Source organism: Meleagris gallopavo, chromosome 10 (assembly GCF_905368555.1).
Source record: "Meleagris gallopavo chromosome 10, MGAL_WU_HG_1.1, whole genome shotgun sequence".
NCBI classification, from domain to species: domain Eukaryota; kingdom Metazoa; phylum Chordata; class Aves; order Galliformes; family Phasianidae; genus Meleagris; species Meleagris gallopavo.
The window spans coordinates 28,548,518-28,574,257 of NC_139413.1; the positions used below are offsets into that span (position 1 = coordinate 28,548,518).

The following is a 25,740-nucleotide window of genomic DNA, read 5'->3' on the forward strand; positions in this document are numbered from 1 at the left end:
TGGTGTCAGGAGCTAACAGGCTGCAGGTCACGAGCACTGCTACAAGCTGCTGCCTCTGCTTGGCTCCTGGCAGATTAAAACAGGGGTTTGGTGTTGAGAGCACTGCCAGAGAGCATAGGTCCCCAGCCCAGCAGTTAGGGAAACACCTGTATTTTGGGAACTAGTTCTTGGTAATAGCATCCTAACCTCTGTTACTTCTGACTTATAGGGTATCTTTGTTACTAGGGTTCAGCCTGACGGACCAGCATCCAGCCTGCTCCAGCCTGGCGACAAGATCCTCCAGGTAGGGATTTACTGCTTTGTAACGGAGCTGAGATGCAGGGCATGCCTTTGCATCTCACACTGATGTAGTTTTCAGTACAACTGTTGGCACTTTAGTGCTGATTTCTAACAGTGTTACTTGCAGTAGCCTTGCAATCTGGTCTCAGAAGGGATAAAGCCTCCTGAAACCACTAAGTGTATGTGGAAAAGAGGCCACAGAGCAGCTGTGGCAGCAGTGGTCCCTCCGAACTCCTGCTTGCAGGAGATCACTGTGTGACTGCTGCTCATTTTTGGCCTTTTGTCCCTTCTGTATTATCCCTTCCCCCGAAATGAAGGCGTTAAAGAGAATCTCATGTGATTTCCCTTCTTGTTTTTGCATTGCAGGCAAACGGACACAGTTTTGTACATATGGAACACGAGAAAGCTGTATTACTACTGAAGAGTTTCCAGAACACAGTAGACCTAGTTATTCAACGTGAGCTTACTGTCTAAATATTTTTTTATAAATAGTAAATATGTCTAGCCAGATCTAATGTTCAAACAGATTTATACATAGGAAACCAATTTTTGCCAATTGCTGGACCAATGGCAAACAGTAGTGCCAAATGTATAATACTCTATGTTAGTACCAATCATCCTGAAAGAAATATATGACCGATATAAATCTCTGGTTCATGTGGCTATGTATGAGTTCTAATCGTCAGCCTCCGGCTGTGCATTGGTGCGTTTTTTTAATCGAGTTACTTCTTAAAGTCAATTTCATATGATTTCAAAACACAGAAGCACATACCAGTTCTTTAGGAATTCTGCTGTCCATCAGAAACACTGCCTCAAAGTTGTATATGCCTTTATAAAGATAAAATATATTAACCTGTACTTCCCACCAGATATTTCTATCATGTCACATACGAAAATATAGAGAAAAAATATTTTCATAAACACCTCAAAGAAAGTATATATTAAATTAAATTTAATAACGTTCATTTATTTTCAATGCAAAGATATTATATGCCTTATGAAAATACCTGTACATATGCAGTGTGTATAGCTGGCTCCATACTAATGAGTGAAACTGTCGCTGCACAGGGTGAGATTTGGATAGCCCCGGGATAGTGTAACCAAGCGGCACGGAGATGGGCTCACGTCCTCCTGGTGGGCACGTTCAGCTCCTTCCGTGTGAACACACCAAGTGGACGAGCAGTGAGTTTAGACAGCTCTGGTTCCTAAACGGGAGAAGTTTGTGATGGGTGGCAGTCAAACTTCTTTTGTTGCTGCTAATTTTATTCTTCTATCTTTTCCATTTGAAGTGACAGGCCCTCCACCTGTGTTGCCCATTTCCCCCGTGTTACGGTGTTGTGTCTTTTTGCTCTGGCCCGGGCTCGCTATGTCCATGATCAGTACGGCTTTAGCCTTTACAGAACCCTTCATTTGAGGAACAGTCTCTAAAACGAATGGGGATTGATTCAGTATAGCTGAGAAGTCGTAGAAGAGTGGCACTGACAGAGCATGGGAAGCTTTCCCACCGAAGTACCGAATCTGAAAACCCTCAAGGTAAAAATCCTCGTGCTGTTTTCAACAGAGACAGCACCAAATTCTGCCAAACTGCTGCTGCCTCAGTAATTCAGGTGTACGCCATGCTGACAGCAAGGAGGTGACACACAAGGAACGCTCCCACGAGGTGCTGCCACTTGTGCTGCTGCCCACAGTCTGGTGCTGGGCTGCAGGCAGAGCCAGGAGCTGCTCGCAGGGTGCTGCCCACAGGCATCTCCTGACTGCTCACCCTCAAACCTTTCGTCTCCTCCCCTCAAGCACACGCTGACTGAAGTAATTAAGACTTCCAGTTAAGCTGACACGATGTCAAAAGGTAGCGGTGCCCCTTCTGTGTGCTCTGTCTGTGTTTGGGCCAGGTGCCTGCCACAGAGAAGCACCCCACAAATAGCTAAGAGTAGGAACTGTGCCCCCGGGGTGTAACGAAGCACCAGGTCTTTAATTGTCTGCACTCTTCCTTATTTTTTTAGGCTACTGGGAAGCACTGGAGAGGCTTGGGAGTGTGAGGCTTTTATGTTGGCATGTAAATTCTATATTCCATGGTTGTTTGCATCTTTCCTTTTCTCTGTAAACAACAACAGTTACTGAGTTTATTAGTATAAATAATAATGAACCATAAATTCCTAACTGACATAATACTAACTTCTACTTTACCCGTGCAAGTGCCCTTAGTGGAAGAGCTCCTGTGACCCCTGAGTGGCACCATGCTCCCAGATCCACTGGATATTACAAGCTGAAGCTGATCCAGGTTGGGGTTGTTACCCTGTTTTTCAGCTTTCCATTTCTGTCACACAGACGTAATTTCAAAACATCCCCAAAAACCACACAGGCTCTGCAGAACCCATTTGAAGCTCTCCCCTGAGTTGGCACATCAGAGGCCAACGCCCCCACCTTAAGTCCATTGCCCTTTAAGAGAAAATATCAAGTTTTATTCATCATCATGTTCAGAAAATTGTACCTCTGTAGTCTGTAGTTACACTGAACAAAAATCAGGTGTGTTAATAGGTATTTATGCACCTAAAGCCTCTTTGGAGCTGCTTTTTTCACGCAGAAAAATCACTGTCATGGACGTGAGCACACAGTTCGCAGAGCACATGTGTACAGCTGCAGCTGTGCAGCCCACAGGCACCTTATGGCAGCACGGCCCCATGCTCAGAGCTTCCCTGTCATTTCTGCTTCCAGTAGGAAAGTGGAGTGCATTACTTCTGCAATTCTGCATCCTACTGTAACACTGTGCAACGTGGGCGTGCAGAGCGCAGAGCACACATCCCTCCTTCCCTCAGCACTTCAGCACGCAGCAGCTGCAGTGCACAGAGTGCTTCGGTAGCATCAAAATGTAGCAGGGAGTTGCAGAGCTAAGGAGGCCTACTGCCAAGGTAGTGGAGACGGGTGAGAATGGGTGAACTCTGATCTTCAGAGCTTGTTAATGCTACGTTTTTTTTTGCTTTGGTGGTTTTCTGCACGCTGAGTTTATGAGACTAAAGCACAGTGGCAGAATAAATCGAGGCTGTGTGCACAACTGTATGTCAAGATTGCTGAGAGCTTTCATCAATGGATTGTAATGGAAAGGAAATCACAATAAAATTGAATTCGTGCAGTGGAGTACCACTGCACCTCAGCCACAGCTCCCCAGCTCCAGGAGGGATCTGGGACGAATTTGGCCTCCCAGCTGAAACGTGCAGTAAGCTTTAATAGCAGCCACCACTGTCCAAATGCCCCAGTAGTTTCTTTTTAGCATTGTTTTTATTCAGATTGATAGAAGTGGGGTTTAGATAGGAGCAACTAGTCTTCAGTGGGACTGCTTAGGGTTTCCACATCAATCCACTCAAATAACCTGCAGCTTTTCCTTTCCCAGAACCTCACGTGCACCACTGTGCATGGCCAGGTTTGCAAGCAGGGCACCCAGCTACATGCAGGCTTTGCACACAGAAAGCCCCTAAATATAAATACAGCTCTACAGCAAGTGCTGGTGGTAGAGGACAGCTTACCCAGAGGTGAGCTCCACGTGTGGGTTCACCTGTGTGTGCGTGAGGGAATTCTGTAAGGCGAGCGCAGGCTCAGAGCTGCAGATGGTTTCTTTTCTTTGGGCTACACAGCACTCCTGGGCACACCATATGTTCTCCCTTGTCAACTATACAGGCACTCAATACCCTGTTTTTTAAGCTCCTAGTGGAAGCATTAATCTCAACGGAACTGTGCTGGATTCTTCTTTTTTAAATTTTTCTTGCAATAAACAACAAATGATCCTCAGGGAAGGGCTGGATTGCAGAAGGAAATCTGCACTGGGGTTCTCTTACCCTCATTTTGCAGCAAGTGAGTTTTAAGGAACTCATGGTCAGTACTGGGGCTGATGTCCCTCTGCTGCTGGTGGCACCTGATAGGGCCGGATGTGTCCAAATCCCAGGGCCCAGCTGTTTTGCAGCCCTGTTGCCAGTTGGCTATTAAGAAAAAAAAAAAAAAAAAGAAAAAAGAAAAAAAAAAGGAAAAATTAAAGAAAAGAAAGCTGCTCACAAAATGCTTTTCTTATTTTGAAAAATGTTTTTAAGAAAAGATCACAGGAAGCCTGTGGGGCCTTCTAGTCCTAACAGTTTAGTCACTGAGCATTGTTTGTGTTGATCAGCTTTGATATTTACAAGCCAGTTGTTCTAAATAGAATTCAGATCTGTTGCGATGCTTTCCAGAGCTAAGAGCAGGGTGAGAGCAGAGCCCTCAAGCTGCATGCAGGGCATCCATGGGACCACAAACACATTTCCAGGCATTTATTTATTGGGAATGTTCTGCCTGAAAGACTACTGATGCTGTTACAAGGGGCCTTTTTCTGAACATGAATGAAAAGACCTTTGAAGCATTGCTCTAACAAACAGCCATATTTTTAGCTGATAGATGAATAGCTAGAAGTTAAATCACCAATGCTGTAGAACACCACTGATTTTCATGACCTGGAGGTTCAACTAAAAATTACAGGACAAAGCGTTCATGAAATTGGTTTGCTGTTGTTAGTAAGCACTTTGAATGTAAAGACTCTCCCATGGTGAATCCTCTTTTGCTTGTAATATAGCATTTATTTACCTTATGCAATGGGAAGTCTGCATATTTATAAATATGTGTACATATGTATATATCTGACAGAGATATATGCAACAGGAAATGCAAAGACAACTCTAAATGACAAACCTTTGAACCTGTTCACATGCAGGGTCTGGTCTCCAGCAAACACTCAGGCACTGGTGCTGGGCCCAGGGTGGCACAGGGGCTGTTCCTGAGGGGCCAGCCAGCAGCAGGACGTGGGCTGGAGTCTGTGCACTGCCTTGGGTGGGAGCTCAGCACACGGGGATCCGTGCTCCACCATGGTGCAGCCCTTGTCCTACACAGCCAGGCAAGCCACATCAAACAGAAATAAAACAGAACACTAATACCAATCCGCCCAAACCATAAACAAACACAGCAGATCATAAACCTCAGTGGGGTCACTACCTACCTTACCAGATTTTACATTTAGAATTTCCAATGAAGAACAAACCGTTAGCTAAAGCTTGAGCTCCTTACCCACGAGCTATGGTACCATGCTCTCCATCCTGCCTCAGCCTCCCAGCTCTTCTGCCTTCAGAACTTTCATTTAATTAGCGCACTAAGATTTACAATGTTATTTTCAGCTAATTGGATTTAAGGACTTATTTCATTTGTTAGTCTTGCTCGTATGAGTGGAATACAAAGTAATGATACAACTTTTAGGCTAGTAGTTTGGATAGGATATGAATTAATTGGTGGTTTGATTTTGTTTTGAACAAGTTTGGTTTGGGTACGCTGGAGCAGTAGCTCTGGCCACGTGTGCAGTGCAGCACAGCAGTGACAGCAGAGGCCAGGCAAGGTGATCCGTGCTCCTCCAGGGTGGGAGGAGCTGGGGGCAGCCAACGTGAATCTTCTCTGTAAAAGCCAATTTCTAAAGACACCATTTGTTTCTCCTAGAACTTCAGTAGTTTCTCTTAGGGAAAAAAAAAAGAGCCTTTGCAAATCCTCCTAGGGGACAATTCACACAAATATTCTACAAGTGAATGACATCACTGCATTGCAGCCAGAATTTACACGGCCCTTGTAAGGCTTTTCCTGCAGCACCACCGACCGAGCCACAGCCCTGCAGCACAAGAGGCTTCATCTTTGTCAATTGGGGCCTTCTTTGTCTCTTTGCTAGCATATGTGGCTTTACCCTGGAACCCTGCTCAGAACAAACACTTATCGGTTAAGTTTTCTACTTGTGAGTACTGTATCCAGTTCAAAACCAACAGCTTACTTTATTAAAAATTTTACCATTTTATAAAAGACATGTTTAATTATGATGGAGATGGCTGTATTGTAATTAATATTTTGAGATAATTGTGATTTTGAGCTTAAATTATATACAGAAAATGGTCATTTTTGTATGTGTTAAAAGATTGCTATATTACAAATGACTAACTGTACTTTTCAGTTTAATTACAGTATTAATGTAAATAAAGCTGAATGAAGAAATATTTACTACTTTATTAACATAGATTGTGAATGTACTTAATGTTTTTTGCAGTATAAAGACTTACTGAACTTGAAAGCTGCTTCATTTTATGTGCAAAAAGGTACTTCAAAATTATATTTTAAATCTATTGATTCAGTGCAATCAATTATATTGTCAGTTAATTTGCACACGCAGGTTGTATCCTTCCAGTTTTCTTTCATGTATGACACTTACCCGTAAGGTGCATATTGTGTTTAGAATGCATTTTGCAGATGCTTCTGTACATAAGACAAATACAGGGACTAAAACAATGCTGTGCAGTGTATAGCAGAGCCATTTTTCGGCTTTGGTGTACCCAACTTTTTCAGTATTTAAAGAAGTGTTTTGAATAACATTAAAAAAAAAGTCTCTTTATTGTATAAATAATAAAAATGTCACCTTATTGTAATTAACTTTTGTCATCTTTTACTATTGGAAAGGACCTGAGTTTTCCAAATCACTGTTCTATAAGTGATGGAAAACGAGACGGCTGTTACCTCTGCATCTCTCTAAGTGCTCCAGAGCTCCCTACACCTCTAGCCTCAGCGACGTACATTACAGCTTCAGCTGGACCTGCCAGCAAACACAGTAGTGTTTCAGGGCTGTTTCAGGGAAAGAATTTAACTACAGGATACATCAGAGAAAGACCTGAAAAGCGAGTGACCGCACTTGTTCACACATCACTGCTGCTGGGACACCACGTAAGGTCACGGAGCGACTGCATGTGGATGAAGAGCCCAGCACGTGCTGCTGTTTGTGGACTTCTACAACTGCCTCACACAGAAGAAGGAACCAAACCGAGGCTCACGGGACTGACGTCAGCAGCAGTTCAGCCATCCATGTCAGCACAGAACAGCTCTCGGTTTGTTCAACCCAAGAACGACTTTGGCCACAGTCACCTTTCTTCTGCACAAATACGCTGCCACGCATTTGAACAGAAATGCCACTCTCCCATTCCCTTCCCTCTGCCCCTCCTGGCACCAGCCCCTCTCTCACCCTACATACCACCACTGGGTCCCCCCGGACGCGTGGGTCAGGCCTGCTTCTTTTCTAGCAGGTCACAGCCCTGTGCTGCTGTGTGAGGTGCACCAGACGTCGTCGCTTTTGCCGAAAGGTGCTTGAAGACCCTGAGGATAAGGAAGAGTGGTTTTATGTTAATTCTGGTCACACACAAAACCCGTGGTGTTCAACTCTAAGCCATATTACATTTTTCTGCGTTACAGCAAGAACAGGCAGAGGAAATGAAAATGCTTTCATTCCATACATTTTACTTGATGAAATACACACAGCATACCTATTTTGTGTCAGCTTGCTTCATACACGGAATGGAAGAATGAGGTACAGTTCTGTTCCTAGATGCAAAGATGTCTTTTAGTTTAGAGCTTTTTTTAAAAAAAATTTCATTGCAGATTGCAAAGTGAAGGGTTTGCAATTAGTTCTCATTCACAGAAACCCCAACTGCAGCACCTACACAGTTCCCACACAACAAAAGCACTCGGTGCAGTTTAAAAGAAGCCAACAAACAAAAAAATCTTAGCAGTGGAAATCCGTGTGGTATCTGCTTCCATTCCATGTCCATAGGCCTGTGAGAAGCAACGAATCGTAGTCACAGAGTAACATCAAGTAACTCCCCTTTTATATTGTTAATGCCCACCCTGCGTTACTCTTTTAATTGAGATCATTTTCATGATGTTGAAGTGCATTTAAATAAAAAAGCTGAATGTCTGTATTGTTACTGGCTAAAAACTTCAATTACAGCACAAAGATTTAGAAACAAAACATATATCCAACAGCAAACATTTATTGTTTCAGTGCAGCCACCAACACCAGCCACGTTTTGCTCACGTTCACGCAGGACATGCACACAGTCTGCAGAACATTTCACACCGTATTCATCACGTTTAAGGGTTCAGGCATTTTCCGTGTACAGACCAGCAACCAATGGTTTGAGGCAGCGGTGAAGAGAGACCAAACGCCCTACAGAAGATTATAAAACAGGCATACAAGAATCAAAAAGCTTATTTCCCCCTTTTGCTCAATTACTTTGGTGATTGCAATCCTTAAAAAAAAAATGGCTTAACTGTAGAAAAACACTGTCTCTATTACCAAACACAGCTTTCAGCTGCATTCTTTCTTACAAAAAGTGTAAACATAGATTGTGGTATTTCGAAATGCACTCCTGAGACATGCAGCCTTGAGTGGGAAATATTTTGTCGGTGAATCATTTCTTAACATGCAAACTAAGAATACTATTATGGATGCTTTATGGCCCGGGCCAGCCCAACAGCTTACAAACAACGAGGGAGGGATGTAATGCATCAGACAGGATGATACTCTGCTTTCCATTCAGAAGTGTACAGGGAAACAGCCTATCAAGTAGGGATCCGGCTTCTGAGGTACTCCAGCACTGCAGCTGTTCCTTTTGCCAGAATGGCTGCTCGGGGAGTGCGGAATGGATTTCCTTCTAAAAGAAGTGTCCTAGAAAGGCAGAGATGTGCAGTTATTTGTACACAGGCTTTTCCTTCTTGCAGCACATTCACACACTGCATACAGGGGTAAGAATCTTTTGAAATTCTTAGGTCCTCTTTTGTTCTTCCAGAGTAACTTTAATTTTGCTACCTTAATTCATACTAACATACCTTCTTTAGAGACAGCTGAACTCTCATTTATGCTAATTGACTATTGGTGGCACACACATACTCACTTCTTAAGCAAGTCTTTGCCAAAATACAGAGTGAGAAAAAGAACTCCTGAAATACATAAACTGCACGGTAAGAGTGAAGAACTGTTACACTGCAGCCTCTACGTTCTAGCCTGGCTGCTAGCTCACTTTGCACTCTAAACTGCTGTGGAGGTTTTTTGCTTGTGTGTGTTCAGGGGTGTTGTTTTATTCTGCATATTTAAATACCATCTAGAAAGTATACTTTTCAGGGGAAAACCACACTACCACATTGTTGATTTGTTATTTCTGACAAGACGGAGTAGTTATGCTTAGCTGTCTTTGAGGTATGTCACGTAAGAATACTGACAGCCATGGCTCTTTAACAAGCATTACTGGCTGCTCTTCTATAGCAGCCTTCCACAGGTAAGGAGCCAAATGTATTTACTGACACCCAGGGCTGTGGCTCACCCACCTGGCCAGCAGGCTCTGCAGTGTGTAATACACACATTAAACTACACCAACCAACACAACCTTCCAATTTCATTTTGCATAGATCTTATAGAAATCCTAGCATTTTCCTTCATTCTTCTGCTTTCTCATCCATAGCCAGTAAGCACTGAACATATACAGCTGATGTTCCCACCTGGAGAGCTGAGTGGTCAAAGCTGCTGAGAACTCAGCAATTAGCACTAGGCGTTTGGTCTATTCTCCAAATGCAGGCTGTCACAAGATATTACATACTGTGCATCAAATTCTGCTAATAAATATGCCTGAATTTATTTTATTTTGTATGATCCCTGATGACTTTTTGTGTCTTCATTAATGAAAGCAATCTCCTCTTCAAATATTACCACTTCTGTTCTTAATTTTCTGCTGGGCCTTAAAATGGACACTTTAAGGGTAAAATCTTAACTAATTTTAGTGACTGAAGTTGCTAACCTTCTATCAAATCAGTTTTGGCAGAGGGCAGAAAAATGCCCACAGGAGGGGCAGTCCTAATGCCAAGACAGCTCTTACTGCAAAGAGCAAGCTGCCATCTAAGAAGCTGAGCTAGGAAACACATGCCTTTCAGAAAATACAAAATTAAAGCTGGACTCTACCAAATGTTGATCGTTACAGTTAAATTCCACTTTCAGAAACACTGAAACAAGTTTTTGGGCATCTGGTTTTCCAAGTATGTTTCCATATTATTCTGTCATTTTAGTCATTTTAGTTTTAAATCCTGAAACAACTCCTCCGATTTTCTACAGTCCTGAGAAACGATGGAAGGAAGTGCACTGTTCACAGGTGGTAAGAGAGACCATTTTGTGCACTGAGACTTACAAGAAAATGATTGCCTTACCCTCTGACAAAACACGCTTTGAAGAAACCAGGCAGAATATGTTTTTATAAAACAAGTCCCCACTTAAAATACACACCTCAGAGTTTCACAGTTCCCGAGTTCTGGTGGCACCTGGAGAAGGTCATTATTCTGGAGGTCCAGCGTCCCGAGCTGCTCCATCTTCTTCAGCTGCAGAGGGTCTACAGACCCCACCTGGTTGTTACTGAGCAGGATGGTCTCCAGCGTGAGGATGCGGTAAAGGACGCTGGGAAATACTTTAAACCTTCAGAAGGAAGAGGAAGAAGTCAGAAACAAGGCGATCAATAAACCTTTAAAATGAGATAGTCCTTCAGCATTGTTTACTGAAAGTAAATATTTACACGTGCTGCTCTTTAACCTGATTATTTTGCACACAGCCAAAAAGCTGGGTGGAATTTGCACCGTGACAGCTCAGCACTGTAACAGAATGCAGCCAAGACCACCCATTTCACAAGTGTGAGTGGCAGCTCGTGTCACACAGAAAGTGAGTGCAGTGCGAAGAAGAGAGCAGTGTGAGCAATTGCAGGACTGCTCAGGGACACCACTCCCCTGCTATTTTTCCCATCATCTGGAACTGATATATTATGGGTGCAACAGGGCGGTCCTGCTGGCATCCACTTCTGTTATACTGCTCACAGGTCTGTTTAATCCCTTTTTTAACCAGCTTCTACCGTCTCTCTCCAAAACTTGTGATAAAAAATTCCAAAAATACACCACCCCTGTGTAAAGATGCACGTTCCTTTCAACTGTTCTAAGCTCACAGTTAGCTGAAGCCCTTTCTCATTCTTACCTCACATTAAAATTACATCGAATTCTTTTTACTGTTATTTAAAAAAACTGAAATAGTTGCTCACCTATTAAAAGACAGATTTATTACTTGTAGTCTTGTCAGTGCCTCCATTTCCTCAGGTAAAGATGTCAAAACATTATTTCTGTGTATCAAATTAAGATAAAGAATAATGACCAACTTCTAAGAAGTTTTAGTTAAGAATTCACAGAAAAAGAACACCCATGTTTATTGGTGCTAACAAGTTCTTTCAGACCACTCATTTGCTTCATAAATGGATCAAGATGGCAAACCAAGTTTGTACTCCCATGTTTACCAGTAAGGAAACATAAAAGCCTGTTCTCTAAGGATTCCCAAACATTTCCAAGCACCTAACAATTCCAGAAACACGCTCGGCTACTTGGATCTCAGAGGGAAGTTTAGGAAACAGTCCCACGTTGGTGCCAAGGTCAACTGCTGACATAACTCTACACCTCTTGAAAATTCATTGAGTCTGAAATCCATTGGCTCCAACAAACTCATTTACGGCCACTGCAGCACTTTCCACAACAAGAAGCCATTCAGAAGCTTCTTACATACTAAGATGGGTTTGTAAGGACAAACAAGGTATCCCTTGAGTGTGACATAAAGAGTCATTACAGGAAAATTATTCATTGAAAGATGCTCCAGTTCCAGGTAGAATACCGGAGTTGATACCTGCACTGTAATACTTCCCAGATCAATTCCCAGAATTGTTTTCTGTTTTGTTTCTAAATATCCTTTTAACATCTCTGAGAAGTTTTTAATGACTGACACAAGACCTTTCACCACAGCAAGTCTTAGAGCTTGCCCACTTCTTTGTGTGTTTCTCTTTAACCGACGCCTAAATCGAGGCCACTTGCTATTTCAGATCTGCCGGTCACCCAGCTGGCAGGGATTTCAGTATTTCAGTACTGCTATTCCACCACAACAGATGGCTGGTTTAAAGAGGCATGAAAACGAGTCACTGATGAAAAGGAAGTCCGACACTCATCACAAACCTGATATCCAAATGTGTCAATTTATGAAGCGTGCACAGCTCCAAGGAAACAGAAGAGATTTTATTGAAGCCAAAGTTGACATCACAAACTGAGTCTTTCAGCTCCACGATCCTGAAAGCCAACATGAATATACTTTTACTATGGAAGCCCATGTCTGCATTCCAACTTACTAAAAAATCTGTTTTATTCTAGAAGTCTACAGATGAAGGAACTTCCTACAGCTCTTGACATTTCAGAAGCCATTTTGAGAGTGGAAACGTTACCTCTGAAAACTGCCTGTCCTGGAGTCTTACACTTGATATAAAAACAAAGCTCAGGATCACTTTACTCATAGAAGGGTAAATTTTCTCTCACAGATTAGGAGAGTAAGTTTTGCTATGAAGGCCTACTTTCTTAAATGCAGCTAAGAAAGATTTCAGAAATTAGGGCACAAACGACCATCACTGCCATCTCCTGTGAATGTCTCAACAAAAATACTATCCATCTTCTTCGTGCAGTCAAACTGAAAGAGACTGCTTCTTTTGTACCATCTTTTGTTTCAGTTCCACACTTCTGCTATTACAAATTGCAGGAAACACAACCTTCACTGCATCTTGTAAGAGGAATACTATATCAAGATGCTTTGAGGTAAAGTATTTAAAAGCCCAAAAAGTTAGTTGCTGAATCTCTGTAACAGAACCTCTGCTGTAACACTAGAAGCAAAAGGCAATTAAACAAACTAAACATCCACCTCTCCCATCTGGACTATTACTGCACTCCTTGGCACCCAGCAGTGCACACACCCCTACACCTTCCTCCCTGCTGTGCAGAGGAGCCTCTAACAGAACAAACAAGCATGGAATGCCCAACATTCCTTCACTAAACTGTACCAACAAGAGACTTTCTTCTATGAGAGACAGCACCTCATCAAGTTCTATGTGCTAAAGGCTAATTGTTCAGCACATTTGTGTCCAAGAATTAAAATGTAACCCCGCACAAATACAGCGGCATTTTTAAAAATGAGTGCTCATGATGTTCTTAGGGTTACAGAATGCAGCGAGCCTCCTCCCTGCACAACACCAGTATTTGTTACCATTGCTGTCAACAGAAAGCTCTTCCTTGAGATAAAGCAACAAGTGCAAAAATGTCCAATGCTATGTGATGGGACAATACCTGTCAAGCAAAATGGCATGGAAATTGTTCGGGCTTCCTTAAAAAAAAAAGCTAAGCTATCTGAAGAAAGTGAATCCTAAAAGGACCTCTTCTCTAGTACAGAGCTATCATTTCATAGTTTACACGTGTATTATCTTCAAACGAGAGACCACTTTGTAGAGAAAACAATACTAGACTGCAGTTAAGTACACCACTTGATTATGATGAGAAGTCACACTGGAGTCTGCCCATACTCATTTAGATAATGCTTAATAGTGCAGTACAAAAGACAATGTAGAATGAAAGCACTGCTGAATACAGCCCAGCCTCATTGTACTGAGATCTTCATGCAGATGAATGGACCCTCCTGCATGCCACTCACACTAGAAATGCCAGCGTTATTCAGCATCCCTGCTATATCCTCTGTGTGTGTTTGTATCCATACAGGAGAAAAGTGTAAATATCCTCGACTGGGAAAAAAAAAACATACCAAGACCAATACAAGATGCTGAGGAACAAAACAGAAAAAAAGCAGCATGTAAAGAATGATCTCTACAGAAGTACCTGGGAGGAATGGCAGTCAGCTGATTTTTGCTGAAGTTGACACTGGTGACAGGATTGCTTCTGACCGCGTTGAACATGTCATCAGGGATCACAGCTGCCTGCTTCTCACTGCACAGTGAAAAGCATTTAGCTAAGTAACAAGTTAATCATCTCTTATTTACTAACAAGACATCTTTGAGAAAGCTTCAAGCAGTAGAATAGATGCACATGTATCTACAAACCGAAGTCCTCAAAGGACTGTTAATGAGAAAGCTGCTCACTGCACCACGTTACCTCACCTAGGCAATCACGTCACTCCACCCCAACAACCTCATCTGTTACCTGGCTTAAGAACGTTCATTAAGAGCTGAATTAGGTCACTGCCTCAGCACATATGCCATATATTGGATCAGACACTGCAGCAGATAGGTGTTTAGCAGGATTCCCCCTCTGTTCAGAAAATGTTCCCCCATGTGTAGCTCATGTAAGCACTGGATTTGGACCTTCTGAACATTTACAGTCACTAAAGCCATCCCAACCCTCTCACTACAGTCACGTCCTTTCTGCATTCCAGCTCTTTGCAGGACCTGCATTTTATCTGGCAGTTCTCAGCAAGTATGGTTTTCTGATCCTTTCCTAACCTCACAAGTTAAACTGTTAGTTAATGTAAGAATAATGTACCTCCCGTGAGGTTTTTGAGACTTACTGTTACTAACTAAGGAAGTGTAAAAAAAAAAAAAAAAAGCACCTGAAAGGATTAAGGATTTCAGTGAATTAAAAGGAACGGTACTATGAAAAATTATATTTAAAAAAAGAGATGAGCTGCAATTCAAACCTGCCTACCCCTGAACACCCAAAGTTTAAGTGCAAAATGCCTAAGTACATCAGAATCTGCAGACAGTCTGGTATCTATCGTTAAGTTAATAAAAAAAAATACAGGAAAGCTTTCTCCCAGCTTTTGAAACAGGCAATATTTCAAACCACATACCTAAATTCCAGTAATTTGAGTGTAGTTATGGCATGCATGTTAATCTTGGACTCGCTTGGGAGAGTCATGGCTGTCACAGGAGGCTCCTCGTTCGGGCTGGCTGTGTCATCTGGAGGGAACACATAGCAGTCACACACACTACAGGCTGCAGCCAGACGTGCCCTGAACAACCTTGGTGGAGAGCTGTAGTGTCCCCCATTACCTGTGGTTGCTCATTTTGGTTCTTCTTGCCTTCTAGATTGATTGCATATAATCAGATTAATATTATGTCAAGATCTTCCTAGCAAGGGGCTTTCGTAGTTCAGTTTCCAGATTTGGGTTGTTTGTGGGCTGGCTCTTTTTTGTTTGTTTGTTTTTTCATGGAGGCAGGGGGGAGAGCTCACTTGGATTGTGAAAAAAATAGGTCACACAACAACACAGCTGGCATGCTAGCTGTCACGTTAGGCAATCACCTCCAAGGGGCAGGGAGCTGGAGACAGTGATAAACAGGAAAGATGGGCAAGAAGTGATCCAGGTCAACTTTCCTTTTCAACTATTTCCAGAACAGCTAAGCTGACCACAATTATAGTTAAACCATTAATATTTATAAAATCCTTCGTAATGCCCTCCTTTGTAGAGCTCCTTCTGATTACTCTCTCCAATGCACATGGACAACTCGTTGGCTGCTCTGAATAGCTCAGAAATGAAAAGCCTTGCTGTGCACACCCAGGCTGTGGCACTGTCCCCAGGAGCTCGTGGGCACTTCAGAATGGTGAAGCTTAGCTAGAAGCCCAAACATATGATAAATCTAACTGCCACTGAAAGAAGAATGCTACAAGAAATTCAGCAGCATTCATGAACTAAAGCCTACCAACTTGCACCTATGCCCAACTAGTAATTCTTTCATTAATGCCAACAAGGTTAGAGGCACTTGTTCAACTTAAGCCTCTGCATGCATAGGTCTGCTGCTGCTCCTGGCTTAGCTCCCCTTAAATGCTCAGGAAGGTAAATAAAACCACAAACACTAAAGTCCATGCAAGACCTTAGCTTATTTTGTCATCCCCGAATATAAAACCTATCACAGGTTAGCAGATGAGCACTTAAGCATGTACTCAAGCATCCAACTCATTTTTGCAAAGTTAATAATACGTCAGATTTGCATGGAATTGGGCACTTCGAAGCAATTTTACACACTGCAGTAATCCAATTAATGCTGCCATCCTCTGGCAGATGGAGAGAAAGCCCACTCACAAGTCACACATACCATTCTCGATACAATTTTCCTATGTGTATCATCAAGACCCCTTCCAAATTAAAAGGTTAAGCATTTTTTGCATTTAAGTGCAGCATAATTATTTCCAGGCTATATATTTAACATATCCAGTGAACTCAGTCATCTTTCCTATTTCATGTCTTAAAAAAAAAAGATTTCTAAAGGCAAAAGAAAATTGTTTTGAAAAGATTTGCTCTCCTCCACATGCAAGTTGCTTAGACTTTGACAGTCAGTTTCTTACATAATCAAAAAAATGGTGTCATCTGCAATACTTTAGAAAATATGGAATGAAGTGAAAAACAAAGAAAAAAAAAACACACACAAAAAAACCCCACCCCAGACAACAGAAAACCAACCAAATAACAAATTATCTCACTGAACGAGAGGACCAAGAAATAATCTGGAAAGCTGCACACCAGCAACCTTTGGACCCTTTTGGTAAAACGGATCCAGAAGTCCTGTATCAGTTAGAGAAACTGACACTCCACCAGTTAGCTGCTTTTTAAATCATCCAAGTTACATCTCAGAATCCAAAAGGGGATTCTGCAAAGATGTGCAGCAGTTTGGTTCAGAGAATTAATCTTGAGATATTTCATCTGAATTTGTGCTTTGTGACTTTTTAATTATTTCCAGAGGGAATGGTGGGATCAAGACTTATGTCACAGAGGGACAAACAGGCCAGGATTTGAATTCTGTTTAAAATAACCTCTTACATCCTCCCCCAGGATTTTTTATATTCTTAGTCAGCTACATGGTGGAGTTCATGGAACCACCATGGCCCTGAGGCTGCCTTTCTCATGCTTCATTTCTGGGAACTGCAGGACTGCGCTGCCCATACTATAACATGAATGAATAACACATATCACCTTTGCAAAATCTCACCTACACTTCTACACTGTGACAAAGCCAACAGGCAGACAGCAAGCTGAAAATGAAGAATTTGTTGTGGAAATTTCCCATGATGTCCAAAGGAAAAAACAAACAAACAAACAAACAACTTGAATTCTTCATCCAAAATACATAAAGGGACCAGGGAAAAATACTTAACGTTGCTTTTCTAAGTGATGACACTCCATAAAGAATATTATATTATCCAATAGGATAAGAAAAAGAACAGCACAGAAATACAGAGCAAACTGTTGAGTACAGAAACTTATCATTACAGGGTAATTGGAGGAAACTGGCAGCATTTTAATTTCTTAGAAAGATTCTCTTTAAGGTGCAATTCAATAAAGCAACATACATACCTTGGATTCTGCTCCTCAGGTATTTCAGAAGTTCCTGGGTGCCTTTCTTTAAAAAAGAAAAAAAAAAAAAAAAAGAAAGAAAGAGCAAAAGATCAATAAGCATTTACCAGCCAGTATTTACACAGCTGTTCTGACAATGAAGACCAACAATCTTGGTCACATAGATGGAGCTCATAGCACAGCTGGTTATAAAATCTACCCAACAATTCCTGTAGAAACACCCTATTTGCAACAGCTCATGTCCTTGTTTCTTTAGAATTTTGTGTATTTACTCCAGCTGAAAGTTCCCAGCCCCACGTTACTACCTTGGGCTCCAGGTTCTTAGCTTTTCATCTGAAGTTCTTTGGCCAGCTCCATGAGCAAGGAAGAACCCTTCAAATGAACTCAGCCTTCTCTAAAAAGCTATAGATTATATATATACATATATATAGAATATATATATATTACGCTTGAAGAAGAAATTCACTATTTGACACGGAAATAGATCTGGATTCTGGATTCTCCTAAAACTTTATTGGCAATCCTCTCACAGCAACTCCTACTGGTCAAACACAGTTAGTAACTGCGTGATCTCCAAGTCATCACATATCATCTCAGCCAGCCCATTTGTTTTAGGATAAAACTAGGATTTCCTTACAACATTGCATGTTTCTCTTTGATGTTTTAGAATAACAACTGAACTAAAGCAGCAAACATGAACTTTCATTCTAGCTGACATTTATACTATATGAAGACTGATCTGAATACAGAGGGGATGAAGGAAACGTGGAGGATGGAAGGGAAGGAACTCTCACAGGGAATTTGGTGAAACTGGACAAAAACTGAAGAAAGAAGATAGAAGAAGATAAGCTGCAGTGCATACAATGCTTACTTGATCAGATACACATTTTCTCCCTTATTTCCAACATATTACTGAATTTCATTTCAGTAGAGGACATTCAATGCTGTTTATTTTTAGAGAATTTGAGTGCTTTGTAAACATTTATTTTACAGCACTGGCAAAAGAAAGAAGTAATGTATACCACCAATGAGAAGGGTTTGCTGGGATAGAAATTAGAAAGAATTCTATAGCAGCAGTGGTGCCTGTGAGCCAGCCTCCCTGCTGCCCGTGTACTTGCTCCTCATGCGTAATTCCCACCTTCACTTCATAGGTTATCCATAAAAAAACACTGTACGTGATATTGTCATTGCTCAAAACACATCTGTCAGCAAATACTCTTTGGAAATTGAATGGTCTTTAATTCAGGCAAGTAGGAAATGAGAAAAAAAAATCCATGCTCATCTAGGAAAGCCTTCACATCAAATACTTGCCTAGCTCTGCAATGAGCTGTGACTTGCAGGAGGATTAGGCAGCAGACAGCTGCTCTACCCTTTCCCCAGATATCTGCTGCTTCATTTGTAATATATATTACAACATCTACAGCAAATCAGAAACAGCTCGTGTGAAGCAATGACTGCTTTATTCCACAGTTCTCATCATGTTACACATCGCATCTGAACCCCATGGGAACAGCAACAAAATCACACGATGGATTGGGCGATGGATTGAAGCTGAAGCTACTTCAAATGGAGGTGTTTTTAATAATGCTTTGCCTGCACCATTTGGAGAACGGATGTCTGCAACATCACCAGCTTTCATGTACTGTCTAAGTGAGCTTACTTGCAGAAGGTCTCTTCGAATGGCTCTCAAAGGATTTCCTTCTAATGCCAGGAATTTCAACTGAGAAAGGTTCCCCAGCGTGTAAGGCAATCTGCAAACAGAAACAATCCATTTCAGATAAGAGCTGCTTCAGTACGAATCCTAAGCATTGGCAATAGTTTGACAGAAGACCTGGTATTCTGAAGCTTGGATTCTAACAAAAAGATACATAATGCATCACATTTAAGGCATAGCGTGACTGCAACATTTACAAAACAAAGAAACGGAGCCTTCATTTTACAGTCCAGACCTTTTTTACTTACTGAAATAAATCACCTATAGAATCAGCCATCCATAGATGCCACAAGGAAGGCCTCATCACAGACACGTGCATTTTTTTTATTACCTACTGATATCATTGTTGGCAAGGTCAAGTCGCTCCAACTTCTGGAGTAGAGTGATTTCATCAGGAACTGATTTTATCTTGTTGTCTCGAAGTTCCAACACAGACAGGGAATTCAGGTGCTTAAGATTTTCTGCATTTAGTATTTCAATCTGATTTTCACCAGCATGTAATTCCTATGGAGACAAGGATCGCTCACAGTTCCAAATGGTTCTTTAAACCAAGAAGAGACATTTGCCACTGGATATGCAATACAAATACAGAACTTCACATACCAGCAAGAATTGTGCTAGAAAATGCTGGAACAGCTTGGAACTTTAAGTGCAGAGTTCTGAGTTATGCTGAACTATGGTATCTACATCCTGTGGGATTTGGTTATCGATTATATACCTGGTGACATAAACATTCAATTGGCCTAATCACATTGCTGTTCGATGAGTGACACATTTGTGATATTCTCAGACAGGCAAATTGCAATTAGAAACATAAGGAAGGAAAATTAAGGTTACAAAACATCTGAAGGCTGTGATTCTTCTGAATGCACACTTTCTCCACAGTTACAGGAAAAAACAGGAGTGAACAAAGCAAGTGTAAATTGATTCATAAAATGTTCCCATAAAATGGAGATAAAACACAGCTGTTGCAGGCAATATCACACTTAATGTTTGAGTCATTCTTCTCCCTAAATACTTTTTTTTATTTTCCAAATCTGAATATTGCTGTTTGTCCTCCAAATGGTGTTCAGACAGATCAATATGGGCAGTAAGACTAAATGCACATGGATATGTATTAAAGAGTTCTACACACAGATTTATTAACTTCTGATAACAGTAATTCACGATAACTCGTATGTGAGCTCACAATCACTATTCTAGAAGCTCACTGCAAAGACATTCAGAGCACCCAGCAATTCAAACCTTACCTTCAGTAATTTGCACGAAGGAAGTTCTGGCAAGGAACGCAGTTTATTTTTCCTCAGATACAGCTGCTCCAAAGATGCCATACTTGCCAGTTCAGAAGGTACAGTTTCCAGGTAGTTTTTTGTACAATCCAGTTGTTTTAGGCCTACAGAATAACAAAAGAAAATAAAAATAGTTTTCTGCAGAAGTATGGATACCCTATTTTTTTTGTTAAGGTAAGCATAAAAACATACTGTCACATCCAAACTTCAGAAGAAATCAAATCAGCATCAGCACTGCTGAAAGCAACATATTTGCTTTTCATTTCTTCTTCACAAGACATTCTGGAATGCCTTCAGTGACACTGCAAAATACTAGCTCGTTTGGAGTAAAGGAGTGCAGGCAACATGCAGGTTAGGTCTAATGTCATAGGCCATCTCAGAAAGATCTGCAGATAATTTCTGTAGCACTGAACAAAAGCTGGCAGTTTACGACCTGCTCCTACAGATCTGCCACAGCTATTAGAACTGGTTGAAATTGATGTCAGCAGCAACATCAGCAAGCTTGGTATCACCATAACAAAAGTTAACTTCTATTGCTGACCAGTTCATGCTGTCCTGTCTTTACCAGTAAATTCAACTAGCTCTTATTTATGCTTTACTTTCCACTCAAAATATGCACTAAACACTCCTTCACAGTTGCTAATAACCTCACAGCAGAGCAGTAATCCTTACACTTTTCTAGTAGTGCCCTGGGCATTTGTCACGTAATACAAACTACAGGAGGATGCAAGTTTGATACACAGGAGCTGCAGTAGCTTTTTTCTTTTTTTAAATAATTCTAAGCTAGTCCTCTTGAGAACACTTTAAATTCTTCAGAACCTACTTTCATAACCTGGAATATTATGTAATGTATTTCTGAACATAACTACAGAACTGGCTGTCTGACATCTAACAATCCAAGGAAACTAACTTACTTTTCATTGCACTGATATCTGCAGGCAGGTTTTTGAGTTGATTACAAGCCAAATTGAGTCGCACCAAGTTAATGAGCAAAGCAAAACTTGTTGGAATGTCTGTAAGATGATTGTTGGACAGATCCTGAAGAGTAATAAAAAGAGAGAAAGAAGTTATAAATAGAGACGTTTAAAATATCCCATGGGTACTGTTGTTGCAAAGTTAATTACTGGCAGAATATTCAATCTAGATTGCTGATGTCTCCAGGATTTCCCTGGTAGAAATGTGAATGGAAGAGAGAAGTCTCCCATGGTGGACAGATCACAAGGGACTTGATTTTTCTTAAAATATTTGGAAAATCCAAATCAAAACTTGGTTGCAAGCACATACATAAAAACATAACAGCTGATAAGCTCCATGAATTATTGAATATTCGGAAGGTTCTAAGACTTTTTTTTTTTAATTAGCAGTAAAACATAGATAGATTGATGTTTCTGAACAAATCAGTGTTTTTCAAGAAGTTGTAATTTACCAATTCTTCTAAACTGACGAGCTGCCCAAATCCATCTGGCAGGTGGCTCAGCTCGTTGTGTTGAAGAAGAAGGCTCTTCAAATGTGACAACTGCAGCAGTTCTTCTGGGATGCTTTTCAGTTTGTTGTGGCTAGCATTCCAATGTGGAAAACAAAGCCAATTAACAATTGTTAAAAAGTTTTGAGAATACAACTACGTATAGAAACTTCTGCTACACACCATGCTGCCCCAACTAGGGCTACATCACGCACACCATTTGAGATGCAAACTCTTCAGACCCCAGAGAAAGTAGGAAGCACACCCAGCATTAGATGCATCTGATACTCTGTTGTTGGCACAGACCAACTGTTCAGTACAGCCTCCAAACATTTCCACATCACAGCCTGCATGTAGGTATGCTGCACAGGACACCATCACCCTTAAGAAAATCCCCTACTTACAACTATTACAGCCCTCTACAATGGATTAGTTGCCTAAGAGAAACTAACTTTCTTTGTTAAAGAATACTTTTCAACCACATCTGAATCGACACTATTCCAGCTGCATTTAATGCTTGTTTATGGTGCAGTTCACAGACAAAAAATATACTCTCTCCTCGTGTATAAACTTACAGAACAATATGAAAGTTACAGCCTGAATGGCATCTTCAGCTACTTCCAATGTATATTATTCATGAAAAAAGCATTTTTATTCCTTTAAAACAAAACTTCTGTACTGAAGCAAATGAATGCTGATACTGCTTTTGTGTGAGTATTCAAAGTATCAGAATTCAGCTTCCAAATAAGACTGTGACTTTTGAGCATTAGTCAAAATTATCTTAACAAACCTCAGACCATCAGTTTTAATCTAAAACATATAATTCTCAATGCTCATGTTCTCTATTAAAAACAAACAAACAACAGATATTAACTTTTCTGAAAATGAAATTAGTTTTACTAATCTCTCATTCATACCTTGAAAATCAATGCTCTAAGTTTGTAACAAGTACCTGACATCAAGTTTCTGAAGATTTTCTAATTGTCCTAAAGCAGAAGGCAGAGATGTCAGCTGATTATCATGTACCTGGAAAACAAAAGTTTTGAAATACTTACTGAGTTGCACTTTGTAGGTTTTCTTCCACCCTCTCTGCAACAAACCAAGTTGAACTAATGCACAAAATTATTCTGTGCATTAGCAACACCTGAGTATGCTCTTCAGTACAATTCAGTCCATTCTCAACACCTGTGTACATTGCTCTGTACCATTCGGTCCACTACCAGCACCTGTGTACGTTTGTTCCTCTGCACAGTTACCAACAGCAGCACTTTAACTGCCAATCTTGTAAGGTTCTACTTCACTGAGTGAAAGCACTGAGAGATCAAATCATTTGATATGAAGTGTGCAGAAGCATATTAAAGGTGGCTGCATGCAGCAACAGCTCTTTAGTGTTCATGATGGGACTCCTCGGATCTCTCTGCACAACATCACCCGCTGCCTATGTGTAATGCAATGTGGGAGACAGGGAGCAGCCCCTTGTCCTGACAATATACCGCTGCTGCTTCTACACATCCACCGCTGCAGGAAATGGAAAACAAGGATCTAAAGCTATGTTGTCCCATACCATACAGTGAGACCACGATCTCATTGATGCGGGGTCCCAACACCTACATCAAGAACGCTGAGCGCGGGCAGCAGCCTGACATCCTCAGACAGGCACTGCAGCTGGTTGGAGGCCAGGATCAGCTTGGTCAGGTCCGTCTGCTCCCACCAGCGGTCCGCAGCACCGAAGGAGAGGTTCTGGTGGGCTTCCTCGGGGGTGTCCAGGTTGATCCGCCACACGTGCTGGGGCACTGCAAGCCAAAACACACCGCTCAAACACACGGTTTCTCAGACATACACACTCACTGTGACTTTTACAGAGCTGGCAATTCTAAGCGCTCCTAAACAGCGATTACAAGGTTGCGATCGGCCAGCGACCGCAAAAAGAAAGCGGGCAGGGAATATTCATCGCTTTTTTTTTTGTTTTGTTTATCAAAGAAGGCAGGAAGCACCCAGCCCGCCGAGCGCCCGCAGGCGGGGCACGGAGGGCAGCCTGGCACGCAGGGCAGCCAGACACGGGCTGACCCCGGCTCCCCAGCCCGGCCCGCAGCACGCCGCCTCCACACGCCACTCCCCGCGCTCACCCTCGCCGAGGCCGCGACCCGCCAGGTTGAGCTGCCCGCTCTTCCGGGCGGCCCGGATCAATCCCTGCGGCACGGCGGGGCTCCGCTCGTCCGCCGCCCGCCTGAAGCCGGCGCGAGGATCCCCCGCCCGCGCTCTCCGCGCCGCCGCCATCCCGCAACGCTGCGCCCGGCCGGCACCGCCCCGCCGCGGGCAGAGCGGGCGGAGCTCCTCGGAGGGGCGGCGGCGCCGGCGGTGGGCTGGCAGGGCTCCGCGTGGGGCACGGCCCGCCCGCTGCCGCCATTTCCCGGCCGGAGCGGCCGCGCCGAAATGGTGTCACGGCGGCGGATGGGGAGAGACGAACCGGGGTCAAAGCCGGGCTGTGGGAGCTGCGGCTGTGCAGGCTGTAGAACAGGAGGCTGGGGGACCTCACCGCTCTCTACAACTCCCTGCAAGGAGCGAATCCAGAAAAATCATAAAATCATAGAGTCATAGAATGGCTTGAGTTGGAAGGGGCCCCAAGGATGATGAAGCTCCAACCCCCCGCCACATGCAGGGCCACCAACCTCCACATTTATCACCAGCCCAGGCTGCCCAGGGCCCCATCCAAACTGGCCTTGAACGCCTCCAGGGATGGACGGGGCATCCACAGCCTCTCTGGGCAGCTGTTCCAGCACCTCACCACTCTCAGAGCAAACAACTTCCCCCCGACATCCAATCTAAATCTTCCCTCACTGAGCTTAAGAAAAACATTTTAAACATACGCGTAAAGGATTCCAAATAAAAAGGCACTTTTACTTAAACTCGCTATTTGTTTTTCCTCTTCCCTTTAGCCCAGAGTTTGAAAAATTTCTGTCTGCTTCCCAGCCCTGGCAGTTAGTAGAGCAGACAGCCCAGGCAGTGCCATCAGTCACGGGAACACATTGCCGGTGGATGCCCCTTGGAAGCACTCAAGGCCAGGCTGGCTGGGGCTGTGAGCAGCCTGGTTTAGAGGAAGGTGTCCCTGCCTGCAGCGGAGGATTGGAACTAGAGGATCTTAAAGGTCCCTTCCTACCCAAACCATTCTGTGATTCTCTCAGCCCGATGCTGTCAGCAGTGCCTTGAGGGAAGTGAGAACGGCCATGCTTCCTGGTCACGAAGGATGTAACCTTCAGTTCCAAGTTTTCAAACACAAACTTTTGGGGAAAAGAAAGCTTTTTCTAGTAAGTTCCATTGGACACGTGAGCAGTGAGTTTGGTGCTAAACATCAGCAAAGGTCAATGAGCACACAGCTTGAGAGCCCGCCGCCTGTCAGGCATTTGCTTCTGATAGCAGATTGGTCTTTTTAATTTTTAACCACTGCTCCTCAGTTCATTGGCATCCCTGGGCAATAATGCTGAGCTTTCCCACTGCGTGTTTCCCAAAGCACCAAGTGTTCGAGTTTTGTTCATGTTTGTCTCTGTGAGAAAAGAAGGCAGTGGGGTGACCTCATTGCAGCATTTCAATACCTAAAGGGAGCCTATAAAGAGGAGGGGAATCAACTCTTTGAAATGGTTGATAGCTGCAGCACAAGGGAAAATGGTTTGAAGTTGAGGGAGGGGAGATGTAGGTTGGATGTCAGGGGGAAATTCTTCAAGAGAGAGTGGTGAGGTGCTGGAACAGCTGCCCAGAGAGGCTGTGGATCCCTGTCCATCCCTGTAGGTGTTCAAGGCCAGGTTGGATGGGGCCCTGAGCAGCCCGGGCTGCTATTAAATGTGGAGGTTGGTGGCCCTGCATGTGGTGGGAGGGGTTGGAGCTTCATCATCCTTGGGGTCCCTTCCAAACCGGGCCATTCTGTGATTCTGTGAGAGGAAGGTCTGCAGGCAGGAGC

The 25,740-nt window shown here is 42.7% G+C and overlaps 2 protein-coding genes across 11 annotated transcripts in view; one reads left to right on the plus strand and one right to left on the minus strand.

The window, feature by feature from the left end:
* Positions 1 to 2,326, plus strand: part of LRRC7 (leucine rich repeat containing 7) — a 187,749-nt gene extending 185,423 nt beyond the window's left edge. For 8 of the 9 annotated variants that reach the window (XM_085232159.1, XM_085232160.1, XM_085232158.1 and 5 more), the window contains 2 exons: positions 209 to 283; positions 646 to 2,326. In XM_085232159.1, the coding sequence (XP_085088285.1) occupies positions 209 to 283; positions 646 to 753 (183 nt within the window). In that variant the 3' untranslated portion in view covers positions 754 to 2,326. The remainder of the gene's footprint in view (positions 1 to 208; positions 284 to 645) is intronic. The other variant, XM_085232166.1, reaches the window with a different exon arrangement.
* A 5,789-nt stretch (positions 2,327 to 8,115) lies between these two features.
* Positions 8,116 to 24,191, minus strand: LRRC40 (leucine rich repeat containing 40). Of its 2 annotated transcripts, XM_085232172.1 has the most exons (15): positions 23,915 to 24,186; positions 23,400 to 23,581; positions 22,741 to 22,814; positions 21,753 to 21,882; positions 21,241 to 21,364; positions 20,288 to 20,430; positions 19,369 to 19,541; positions 18,984 to 19,074; positions 17,324 to 17,369; positions 14,825 to 14,933; positions 13,858 to 13,965; positions 12,163 to 12,273; positions 11,211 to 11,288; positions 10,415 to 10,600; positions 8,116 to 8,812 (listed from the first exon to the last, which is right to left on the minus strand). In XM_085232172.1, the coding sequence occupies exons 1-15, from the start codon at positions 24,063 to 24,065 to the stop codon at positions 8,707 to 8,709; spliced, it is 1,812 nt and encodes a 603-aa protein (XP_085088298.1). In that variant the 5' UTR covers positions 24,066 to 24,186; the 3' UTR covers positions 8,116 to 8,706. The 2 variants fall into 2 exon arrangements, with proteins under 2 accessions (XP_085088298.1, XP_085088299.1); XM_085232173.1 differs by lacking the exon at positions 11,211 to 11,288 and having other exon boundaries at positions 23,915 to 24,191.
* Positions 24,192 to 25,740: the final 1,549 nt, after the last annotated feature.

Coding starts and splice junctions, on each gene's coding strand:
- LRRC40 (XM_085232172.1), bottom strand. CDS start 24,065: ATGGCGGCGGCGCGGAGAGCGCGGGCGGGGGATCCTCGCGCCGGCTTC. Junction 23,582..23,914: donor GGGTCGCGGCCTCGGCGAGG/GTGAGCGCGGGG, acceptor TTTGGCTTGCAG/TGCCCCAGCACGTGTGGCGG. Junction 14,934..17,323: donor CCTGAGGAGCAGAATCCAAG/GTATGTATGTTG, acceptor TGTTCCCTCCAG/ATGACACAGCCAGCCCGAAC.